At 38.5% G+C, this 12,239-nt stretch overlaps 1 protein-coding gene across 11 annotated transcripts in view; it reads left to right on the top strand.

The window, feature by feature from the left end:
- The window catches only part of DENND4C (DENN domain containing 4C), a 144,901-nt gene that overhangs the window by 44,439 nt on the left and 88,223 nt on the right, over nt 1–12,239 (top strand). For 10 of the 11 annotated variants that reach the window (XM_055294131.2, XM_055294128.2, XM_055294127.2 and 7 more), the window contains exon 2: nt 2,600–2,921. In XM_055294131.2, coding sequence (XP_055150106.1) covers nt 2,617–2,921 — 305 coding nt within the window. In that variant the 5' untranslated portion in view covers nt 2,600–2,616. The remainder of the gene's footprint in view (nt 1–2,599; nt 2,922–12,239) is intronic. The other variant, XM_055294124.2, reaches the window with a different exon arrangement.

Below are 12,239 nucleotides of genomic sequence, written 5' to 3'. Positions count from 1 at the left end.
ATACTTGCAAAGCATATGTCTGGTAGATGGCTTGTCTCAAGAATACATAAAGAACTCAAAACTCATGAGAAAACAACTCAGTTAAAAAAAATGGACAAAAGATTTGAACAGAAATTTCACTAAAGAAGATACATGGATGGAAAATAAATTAATGAAAAGATGTTCAGCATCAATAGTAATTGCAAATTTAAACCAGAAGTTGATATCAGTACATACTGATTAGAATGTCTAAATTAAAAAGACTGATCTTACAACGTGTTGAAGAGGATGTAGAACAATTGGAACTCTCAAAGCTGACAAGAGTGAAAAAAGTGGTACACTCCCTTAAGAAAATTATTTGGCAGTTTTTTAGAACTGTATACATCTAATCCAGCCATCTTGTTTTAGGAATTTACCCAAGACAAATGAAAGCATTATGTCCATAAGATTTGTACATGGGTATTCACAGCAGCTTTATTTGTGATAGTTTCACATGGGAAATAACCCAAATGTCTATTAATATAGGTGAATGGATAAACATTGTGGTATATTCATACAGTAGAATACTACTCAGTAATAAAAGGGAATGAACTGTTGATATAAGCAACAACATGGATTTATCACAAAATAATTATGATGAGTAAAGAAGCCAGAGAAAAAAGAATACATACTGTGTGAATCTACTTATTATATAAATTCTAGAAACTTATCTATAATGATAGGAAGCAGATAACTTGTTGCTTGAGGAGGAGAGATAATGAAGGAGGAACAAGAAAACTTTGGTGTTGATGGATGCTACTTTCTTTCTTTTTTGAGCTGGAATTTTGCTCTTGTTGCCCAGGCTGGAGTGCAATGGTGCGATCTCGGCTCACCGCAACCTCTGCCTCCTGGGTTCAAGTGATTCTCCTGCTGGGATTACAGGCATGCGCCACCACACCCGGCTAATTTTGTATTTTTAGTAGAGATGAGATTTCTCCATGTTGATCAGGCTGGTCTCGAACTCCCAACCTCAGGTGTTGCACCCTCCTCGGCCTTCCAAAGTGCTGGGATTACAGGCGTGAGCCACCGTGCCCAGCCTGGATATGTTTCACTATCTTAATTGTGGTAATGGTTTCATTGGTTGTTGTTTCTTATGCTCTATCTGGTATTTTTAGATATAAAATATTTAATGATTCCTAAGCTTATTTTACATGGTATTTATGGAAAGTTTAATTCTTATAAAGCACAAGAGTTCCAACTAGATTGTTGAGAAACTGCTTTAATAATATTTATTACTATTACCTTAATTTTTCTGATCTTGGATCTTGGCTGATGATGCATTCAATTTATTTAAATGTGGAGTTTAGCTCTAAGACTCCTGTAACTTAGAATGATATTTTGAATGATCTGAATATTGTTCATTAAGTACATTTTGCTCAAAGGAAAATACTATAGTCCACCTCTGACAGTTTAGTATTATTATTTTTTTGAGATGGAGTCCTGCTCTGTTGTCCAGGCTGGAGTGCAGTGGCATGATCTTGGCTCACTGCAAACCTCTGCCCCCCAGGTTCAAGCGATTCTCCTGCCTCAGCCTCCCAAGTAGCTGGGATTACAGGTGCCTGCCACCACACCTGGCTAATTTTTGTATTTTTAGTAGAGACAGCGTTTCACCATGTTAGCCAGGCTGGTGTGGAATTCCTCACCTCAAGTGATCCACCCGCCTCGGCCTCCCAAAGTGCAGGGATTATGTGAGTCACCAGGCCCGGCCTTTTTTTTTTTTTTTCTTTTTTTTTTGAGATAGAGTCTCACTCTGTTGTCCAGGTTGGAGTGCAGTGGCGCAATTTGGGCTCACTGAAACCTCTGCCTTCTGGGGTCAAGCGATTCTCATGCCTCAGCCTCCTGAGTAGCTGGGACTAACAGGCACACACCACCACGCCTGGTTAATGTTTATTTTTATTTTTATTTATTTTTTGAGATGGAGTTTCTCTCTTTCACCCAGGCTGGAGTGAAGTGGAGCAATCTCCGCTCACTGCAGCTTCTGCCCCCTGGGTTCAAGCGATTCTCCTGCCTCAGCCTCCCGAATAGCTGGGATTATAGGCACCCCCCACCACACTCAGCTAATTTTTGTATTTTTGTAGAGATAGGGTTTTCGCCATGGTGGCTAGGCTGGTCTCGAACTCCTGACCTCAGGTGATCCACCCACCTCCACCTCCCAAAGTGCTAAGATTACAGGTGTGAGCCACCGTGCCCAGCCTAATTTTTATATTTTTAGTAGAGACAGGGTTTCACCATGTTGGGCACACTGGTCTCGAACTTATGACCTCAGGTGATCCACTTGCCTTGGCCCCCCAAAGTGCTAGGATTACAGGCGTGAGCCGTCGCGCCCAGCCCCAGTTTAATTATCCTTAATAGAATATGAGAAGATTATAGTTGTATTACAAATGAATTGATGCTGTTAACTTGTACTTTTGCTTTTACCAGCTGACAAGATGATAAAAGCAGCCTTCTTCTCAGAGTGACAATTTGATTATAAATCTAGCTGGGAAGTGTGCTAGTTGATGATTGTTAACTCAAGGATATATTAATTTTTGTCAGGATAAAGTATTTTATTTTATTGATATCTGTCCTCTTCCTCTTCTAGGAAATACAGTAGCAGCCATGATAGAAGACAAAGGACCAAGAGTGACAGACTACTTTGTCGTAGCTGGTCTCACTGACACATCTACTCTTTTGGATCAAGAAATAAATCGTTTAGATACTAAGTCAACTGGACCTAAAGCTCCAATTACAGACATTGCCGTTATTATCAAATCAGCTGGAGAAACAGTACCTGAAGGTTACACCTGTGTAGAAGCCACTCCATCAGCTCTCCAAGCAAACTTGAACTACGGAAGTCTGAAAAGCCCAGAACTTTTCCTCTGTTATAAGAGAGGGAGAGATAAACCACCACTTACAGATATTGGGTATGGTGACTTATTTTCTTTTCTATAGTGAAGGAATAAAATTTATTTAAGGGCCATGGAAGTAAGAATTTGAAATCCTTGATAGTTTTATTATTACTGGTAGTTTATTATTATTGATAGTTTTATGATTACTTCAGGATTCATTATACTAATATATTACATGCCAGTATCCACCCTTACTGAATTTCTTTGCATTGCCTTGAATTGTTAGATTATTTGCTTTCAAAAGAATATTGAAATGAAGACATTAGACCCTAAAGTGTCATTTTGTTTCTGTTGTACTTATCAAATAAGATTATTAATTAAACACAATAGAACGAGAAGCTGTAATAAAGACACTATGATTTTAAGGAGTTGCTTGGGTTATGTAATGAGTTTTTGTGAAGACCTGTACTTGTTTAACTGAAGAGCAGTCCTATTTTAAATACAGTTGTACTGTGTGGCTTTCAATGTTGGGAGAAGGGTGTTTACAGATAAGTGCTATAGTTTTCATGAAGTATCTAGTATCTAATCTACCAATGAAGGACATTCTTTTTTGTAAATGCCTACAAAGGTCCACCCTTTCCCCAAATGGCTCCCTTGACTCTTCTGTAAAAAGGATGTGCTTTTAGAATACCTATAATACTTTACCATATATACATGTGATGTATTGGAGTGTTTTGTTTATTATCATTACCGTTACTAAAATATATTATAGATATATGGGAACATCCTGGCAAGTATTTTAGGATCAGCTTGTCTATTTATACAAAATATGTAGTAGGAATTTTGATAGAGATTATATTAACTTTAGATTAATCTGCAGAGTATTGTCATCTTTACAATATTAAATGATCCGGCTTGTGAACGTGGAATGTTTTCCGTTCGTTTAGTTCTTCTTTAATTTCTTTCAGCAACATTGTGTATTTTTAAAAATCTGATTAATTTTATTTCTAGGTATTTTATTCTTTTGGATTCTATTATAAATAGTGTTCTTAATTTTTGGATTGTTTGTTGCTGGTGTATAGAAATAGCTGATTTTTGTGTGCTAATCTTACACTTTGCAACTTTGCTGAATTTATTAGTTCTAATAACTTGTGGGTTCTTCGGGATTTTTTTAAATATATAGGATCATGCCATCGGCAAATAGAAATAGTTTTACTCCTTCCTTTGCAGTTTGGATGCTTTGTGTGTGTGTGTGTGTGTGTGTGTGTGTAATTACTCTGGCTAGAACTTTTAGTATGTTGAATAGCAGTGGTGAAAGCAGGCATCTTGTCTCATTCCTGATTTTAGGTGGAAAGCTTTCAGTCTTTTACTATTGAGTATGATGTTATCTGTAAATATTCCTTAAATACCATTTATCATGTTGAGGAAATTTTCTTCTATTCCTAGTTTTCTGAGAGATTTTATCATGAAAGTGTGTTAAATTTTGTCAAATGCCTTTTGTCAATTGAGATGATCATGTATTTTTTCTTCCTTTGTTCTCTTAGTGTCATGTATTACATTGATTTTCTTTTGTTGAATCTTTCTTTTAATATAACTATGATACCATACCTTAAAAAATGATTAATTCCTTAATATCATCACATATCCAAATTTTTCTAATTCATGAAGCCTTTTTTCTTTTTTTTTAACCCTTGGTTGCTGGTTGTTCTCTTTTTGTTGTTGTGGTTGTTTTTTGTTTGTTTGTTTTTGAGACAGAGTCTTGCTTCGTTGCCCAGGCTGGAGTGCAGTGGCGTGATCTTGGTTCACTGCAACCTACGCCTCTCAGGTTCAAGTGATTCTCCTGCCTCAGCCTCTTGAGTACTAGGATTACAGGTGTGCACCACTATGCCCGGCTAATCTTTGTATTTTTAGTAGCGGAGACGGGGTTTCACCATATTGGCAAGGCTGGTCTTGAACTCCTGACCTTAGGGGATCTGTCTCCCAAAGTGCTGGGGTTACAAGCGTGAGTTACCACACCTGGCCGCTGATTGTTCTCTTTATAGTTCAGGTATTAAGGGGTAGCCATTTGACCACCACTTGCTACGCTCATCACCCACTCTTGTTGCATTAGAGCTCTGACGAAATTGTTATAAAGTTCCTCATATTCCATGGAAGTCGGAATCCACGAAGGAGTGTGTAACAACTCAGGCTGAAAAAGAGAAAAAAAAAAAGTTTGAAAAGGCCTCATTTTCAAATTTTTAAAACCAAAGGATGATTTGTCTTTATATTATCTTACTTGACCTTTATGCAGCATTCGTTTAACTCCTTTAGTATTGTCCATCCTGTTTAGCTACTACAGTTTCCCTTCAAGTCAGCATAGTTAGGATGGTGATCTTTCAGCTTTATAGGGTCATTCATTGAGCATATGAGCCAGGTTAGAAAGACAGGGTTCAGAAATGATTGGGAATTGGAGTAATAAAGGCTCTCCCCCACCCACCTCCCCCCAGAAGCTTGACTTTAAGGGAAGGATAAGATAGTTAAGGGCCTAACTATTCAAATTGTAGCCCATGGACCAGTATTATCCAAAAGACCTGGAAGCTTGTTAGAAACTCAGAAACTTAGGCACTATTCCAGACCTACTGAATCACAATCTGTATTTTGGTCCAGTGTGGTGGCTTACACCTGTAATCCCAACGCTTTGGGAGGCTGAGGTGGGAGGAGGATTGCTTGAGGCCAGAAGTTCACAAAAAATAAAAATAAAAATGAGCAAGGGCCTGGTGTGGTGGTTCACGCCTGTAATCCCAGCACTTTGGGAGGCGGAGGCAAGCTGATCACTTGTGGTCAGGAGTTGAAGACCAGCCTGTCCAACATGGTGAAACCCCCTCTCTACTAAAAAAATACAAAAATTAGTTGGGCATGGTGGCGAGCGCCTGTAGTTCCTGCTACTCGGGAGGCTGAGGCAGGAGAATCACTTGAACCCAGGAGGTGGAGGTTGCAGTGAGCCAAGATTGTGCCACTGTGCTCCAGCCTGGCAACAGAGTGAAACTCCTTCTCAAGACAAAAAAAAAAAAAAATTAGCAAGGTGGAGTGGCATGCACCTGTAGTTCTAGCTACTCAGAAGGCTGAGGTGGGAGGATCATTGGAGCCCAGGAGTGGCTCTGATTGTGCCACTGTAGCACTCCAGCATTGGCAACAGAGCAAAAGACCCTGTCTCAGAAAAAAAAAAAAAAATCTGTTTTTAACAAAATTCCCAGAAACAGTGGTTTAAAATACCTAGAGGGTGAAGATATATGAATTCAAGGGTTGTTTTTTAACCTTCCTCTCAGGGAATAACCTAGAACATTTTCATATTGAAGGAAGAAATCAGTGGAGAAGGAAGAGTAGGAAATATAGGAAAAAGAGGAGATATTTTATAGAATAAAATTATTGAAGGGATGATGTTGACAGCATAGGCGACTGGATTAGCTTTTAGTGGAAGGGGCCGGCCTGCCTGCTTGCTTGCCTGCCTGCCTGCCAGCCTGCCTGCCTGCCTGCCTTCCTCCCTTCCTCCCTTCCTCCCTTCCTCCCTTCCTCCCTTCCTCCCTTCCTCTCTCCCTCCCTGCCTTCCTCCCTTATTTCCTTTTTTTTTTTTTGTTTTGACAGAGCGAGACTCTGTCCAGGCTGGAGTGCAGTGGTGCGATCTCGGCTCACTGCAACCTCCGCCTTTCGGGTTCAAGCAATTCTCTGCCTCAGCCTCCCGAGTAGCTGGGATTACAGGCACCCACCACCACGCCCAGCTAACTTTTGTATTTTTAGTAGAGACGGGGTTTCACCATGTTGGCCAGGCTGGTCTTGAACTCCTGACCTCGTGATCCACCTGCCTCTGCCTCCCAAAGTGTTGAGGTTACAGGCATGAGCCCCTGTGCCCCACCGGAAGGGGCTTTTCCTTTGAGAAGAAGAAAGTAAGTTAAAATGGGTGTAAACACAGAGTATTGGTTGCAGTGGAGTGACATTAATGGTTTTATTGTTCTGGTTTTTTTTCTCTATGGTTTCCTTAAGAAGATGGGTAATATATATCCTTAAGGATGTAAGATAAAATTATGGTAACCTCCATGTTAGTTGAAGGGAAACCAGCCAGGTACTTATTTTGTCTTCTAGCGTTCACTGTTCCCTCTTTAGGCATCATTTTTTCATTAAAAAAAATTTTTTTTTTGATATATAAAAATGAGGAGAATTTTTTTGAGATAGTGTCTCACTGTGGTTGCTCAGGCTGCAGTGCAATGGTGTGATCACAGCTTACTGCAGCCTCCGCCTTCTGGGCTCAGGTGGTCCTCCCACCTCAGCCTCCCGAGTAGCTGGGACTACAGGTGAGCACCACCATACCCGGCTAAGTTTTTGTAGTTTTTGTAGAGGTGGAGTTTCGCATGTTGCCCAGGCTAGTCTTGAGCTCCTGGACTCAAGCAATCTGCTCACCTTGGCCTCCCAAAGTGCTGGGATTAGAGGAGTGAGCCACTGTGCTGGGTCAGTCGTCTTTTAGAGTCCATCTTTTGACAAGTCCACCTGCCACCCCTCCCATACAGTCATAACTGAAAGATGTGAATCTCTGAAAGATTGTTGTTGCTTGTGGTACAACTTAAAAATAAAATGATGCTTTACGTAATTATATGTAGGTGCTTTCAGATTGCAAGTGGCTTTTTCATACACATCTTGCAGTTCCTAAGGCTTCTAATTTTTGTCACAGTAGTTTATTGATACAGGTTTGCTAGAGTGTATGGTTGTCCTTAAGCTAATCATGATGGTTAATATTTCTTCCAGATCAAATAATTATTAATGTCTGGCGACTTAAATGTTTTGGCCTGTTCTCCTCACTTTCCCCCCACTCTTTCCTCACTCTAGTGTGAAGGGGTTTGGAAAACCTATTAGCTTCTGTATTTATAGTAGGAAAGCCTATTAGCTACTGCAAATACAGACACCCATCTCATTAAATGTAATACGAAACACTGTTGCTAAACTTTTGTCCTTTTTACTGTTTTATAAACTGAGATGAGGTATTTATAAAAATAGTACTTTTCTCTAGAAAAGATGTTAAGTTAAAATATGTAAAATCTGATATTCCTTTAGAAATATCATATATACTATAAAGTACAATCATGTATCACTTAGTGATGGGAATACATTCTGAGAAATATGTTCTATGGCGATTTTGTCATTGTGTGAACATCACAGAGTGTACATACACAAACCTAGGTGGCGTAGCTTACTACATATACAACTGTAGCCTATTTTTCTTAGGCTGCAAACCTGTACAGCATGTTACTGGGGTAATAGATACTGTAGGCAACTTACACAGTGGTGAGTATATGTATATCTAAACATAGAAAAGGTACAGTAAAATCTGGCATAAAAAAAAAAGTCACACCTGTATAGGGCACTTACCATGAATGGACCTTGCAGGACTGGAAGTTGCTCTAGGTGAGTCAGTGAGTGATGAGTGAATATGAAGGCCTAGGACATTACTGTACATTACTATAGACTTTAGTAAATTAACTTTAGCTCATTATAACCTTTTTACTTTATAAACTTTTAAAGTTTTTGTTGATTTTTTTGTTTCTTTTATGATAATACTTAGTTCCAAACACATATCATACAGCTGTACAAAAATGTTTTTCTTTCTTTAAATCCTCATATTAATTTTTTTCTATTTTAAAATTTTAATTTAAAAATTTATTCTTTTATTTTTTATTTTTTTCAGACAGGGTCTCACTTTATTGCCCAGGCTGGAGTGCAGTGGTATAGTCTAGGCTCACTGCAGCCTCCACCTCCTGGGCTCAGGCGATAATCCTTTCACCTCAGCTTCTTGAGTAGCTGAACTACAAGTGCATGCCACCACTCCTGGCTAATTTTCTTTTGTAGAGATGGGGTTTCGCCATGTTGCCCAGGCTGGTCTGGAACTCCTGAGCTCAAGTGATCTGCTTGCCTCGGCCTCCCAAAGTGCTGGGATTACAGGCATGTGCCACCACGCCTGGCAAAAATTAAAAAAAAAAAAAAAATTTAACGGGATCTTGCCTTGTTGCCCAGGCTGGCATTGTACTCCTGGGCTCAAGTGATCCTTCTCCTGCCTCAGCTTGCTGAATAGCTGGCACTAGCTTGGTTTTTAAACTTTATTTTTGGTTTTTCTTTTCTTTTTCTTTTTCTTTTTTTCTTCTCTTTTTTTTTTTTTGAGACAGAGTCTCACTCTGTCTTCCAGGCTGGAGTGCAGTGGTATGAATGGGGCTCACTGCAATCTCTGCTTCCTGGGTTCAGGTGATTCTCCTGCCTCAGCCTCACGAGTAGCTGCGATTATAGGCATCTGCCACCGCACCTGGCTAATTTTTTTTTTTAATTTTCAGTAGAGACAGGGTTTCACCATATTGGCCAGGCTGGTTTTGAACTCCTGACCTCAAGTGATCCACCCACCTTGACCTCCCAGAGTGCTAGGATTACAGGCGTCAGTCACCGCTTCTGACCAGTTTTTATTTTCTTATTTTGAAATTTTTTGCAAAGATGAGGTCCTCCTATGTTGCCCAGGCTGTTCTTGAACTCCTGGCCTCAAGCAATTCTGCATTGGCCCCTCAAAGTGCTGGGATTATAGATATGAACTACTGTGCCTGGATTTTTTTTTTTTTTTAACTATTTAAACTATTTTGTTAAAAATTAAGACAAAAAGACACATGTTAGCCTAGCCCTACAGAGTCAGGATCATCACTGTATCTGCCTTCCACTGCCACATCTTGTCCCACTGGAAGGTCTTCCGGGGCAGTAACCCACATAGAGCTGTCTGCTATGATAAGAATGCCTTATGGAATACCTCCTGAAGGACCTGCCTGAGGCTGTTTTACAGTTAACTTTTTTTGTAAGTAGGAATATACTCTAAAGTAATGATAAAAGGTATAGTATTGTAAATACTAGGTGTTAAGAATTTCTCAGCTCCATTATAATCTATGGCACCACTATAGTATATGCAGTCTGTGCTTGAAGCATCATTATGTGGTGCATGACTGTATAGTATAATTTAAACAGGGCAGTATGTTATCTTATATATCAGATGCATTTCTTTTTTCTCTCTCCCTTTTTCTTTCTTTCTTTCTTTCTTTCTTTCTTTCTTTCTTTCTTTCTCCTTCCTTCCTTCCTTCCTTTCTTTTCTCTCTTTTTTTTTTTTTTTTTTTTTTGACAGAGTTTCGCTCTTCTTGCTCAGGCCGGAGTGCAATGGCCCGATCTTGGCTCACTGCAACTTCCGCGCCCCCCGCCCCGACCCCCGCCAGTAGCTGGGACTACAGGCACCTGCCACCACGCCTGGCTGATTTTTTATTTTTAGTAGAGATGGTGTTTTTCCATGTTGGTCAGGCTGGTCGCGAACTCCCAACCTCAGGTGATCCGCCCAACTCGGTCTCCCAAAGTGCTGGGATTACAGGCGTGAGCCACTGCGCCCGCCCAGATGCATTTCTTGAGACACAGAATCATAGACTATATGAAGTTCTTATTTTCTTCCCTTTGTCAGATTCATTGGCTTTCAACTGATTTGTTTCTCCAGCTCTTTTGTTTTTTGAGAAATTTCAAACATATGAAAAGTTGATAAACTATTATAATAAACACAAGTATCCTTTTCTTCTAGATGATAGACTGTAGAATAATGAACAATATACTTGTCACCTACAAATTGACATTTTTTTCATTTGTTTGCTAAGCTAATTGAAAGGAAGCAGGAGCAGTGTGCCTAGCCTATTTCTTTCTCTTAAATAAAATGTAGATACTCTATACCCTATTTTGTACTTTGCCTTTTTCACCTAAGAGTATATAATGGCAATCACTCTGTATCTGAATATAAGATCTTTCTCATTTTTTGTGTGTGACTGTATAATACTTATTTGTGTGGATTTATTTACTTTATTCAACGAAACCTCTACTGATGGACATTTGGGTTGTTCTCAGTTTTGTGCTATTAAAAGAATGCTTTGATGAATAACTGTGCATTTATTGTTATGTATTTGTGGAGGTATGTTTTCAGGTAGATCCTAGAAAAAAATTGCTGGATTAAAAGATAAATTTTGTTAAATGTTACTAAATTTTTCTCTATAGTGTTTGTGCCATTTTATATTCTGCCATATATGTGTTTTTTTTAATCCACATCCCATCAACAAAGTATGTGGTCTTTTATATTTTTTGTCAATCTCACAGAGATTAATGCTGTATCAGAGTAATTTCATTGAGGCTAATCATTGCTCCATAAGTTTAAGGGGCAATTTTCTTTTTTCTTTTGCTTATACTATAAATAGATTTTTAATCTTTACCTTGATTTTTTTTAAAAGAAATTTTTTATGTGTTAGGAAGATGAGCTTTTTGTGAAATAAGTTGCCAAGTATTTTCTTCAGTCAACTTATCTTTTATCTTGGCTTATGGTGTTCGTTGTTATGTAACGTGTATTTTATGTAGTTTATTTTTCTACTCCCATATTTTATTGCTACTGGATTTTGAGTCATAGTCTTTTCCCACTGCTAGGTATACTTTTAGCACTAGTATGATTTAATTCCTTATGTTTAGATCTGTAATCCACTGGGGGATCCCCTTCTGGTGTGTAGTGTGAAGTATAGACAAAATTTTACTTTTTTCCAAATAATATTTTTTTCCAAATAACAATCCAGTTATCTAAGTCCTGCTTATTACATTTAAAAATCCATTCTTCCCTTAGTATATTGAGAAATTACCTTCATGATATACTAGATTTTTCTTCTGTTTCATTGTCTTTCTGTTCACTTCCTTGCTAATACTCTCCTGATTTAAACATAGAGGCTTTATAGTACATTTTAATATTAGTTGGGCTTTAACAGCTTTATGGAGATACAATTCACATGTCTTACAGTTTACTTACTTAAAGTGTACAATTCAGTGGTTTTTAGTATTATTCACAGAGTTGTGCAGCTACCACCACAATTAATTTTAGAACATTTTCATCACCCTAAAAGGAAACCCCATACCCATTAGCAGTTGCTGTTTAGTATTCTTTCCCACCTTCTACCCCTAGGTAACTATTAATCTACTTTCTGTCTGTATGGATTTGCCTATTCTGCACATTTCTTAAAAACTGAATCACTGTATGTGGTCTTTGTGACTTTTTTTTTTTTTTTTCACTTAACATGTTTAGCTGCTTGTGCTTTTGGTGTCATATCTAAGAAGGCTTTGTCTAACCTAAGGTCACAAAGATTTATTTCTGTTTTTCAAAGAGTGTTTTAGTTTCAGTTCTTACATTGATTTTGATCCATTTTTAGTTTTTTGATGCATAGTATAAGGAAGGGGTCCAGCTTCATGCTTTTGCATGTGGATATCCAGTTATTCCAACACTACTTATTGAAAAGACTATTCCTTCATGATTGCATTGTCTTGGCACTCTTGTTGAAATCA

The sequence above is a fragment of the Symphalangus syndactylus genome, chromosome 9 (assembly GCF_028878055.3).
Source record: "Symphalangus syndactylus isolate Jambi chromosome 9, NHGRI_mSymSyn1-v2.1_pri, whole genome shotgun sequence".
NCBI classification, from domain to species: Eukaryota; Metazoa; Chordata; class Mammalia; order Primates; family Hylobatidae; genus Symphalangus; species Symphalangus syndactylus.
This window is presented reverse-complemented; position numbering and strand designations above follow the sequence as displayed.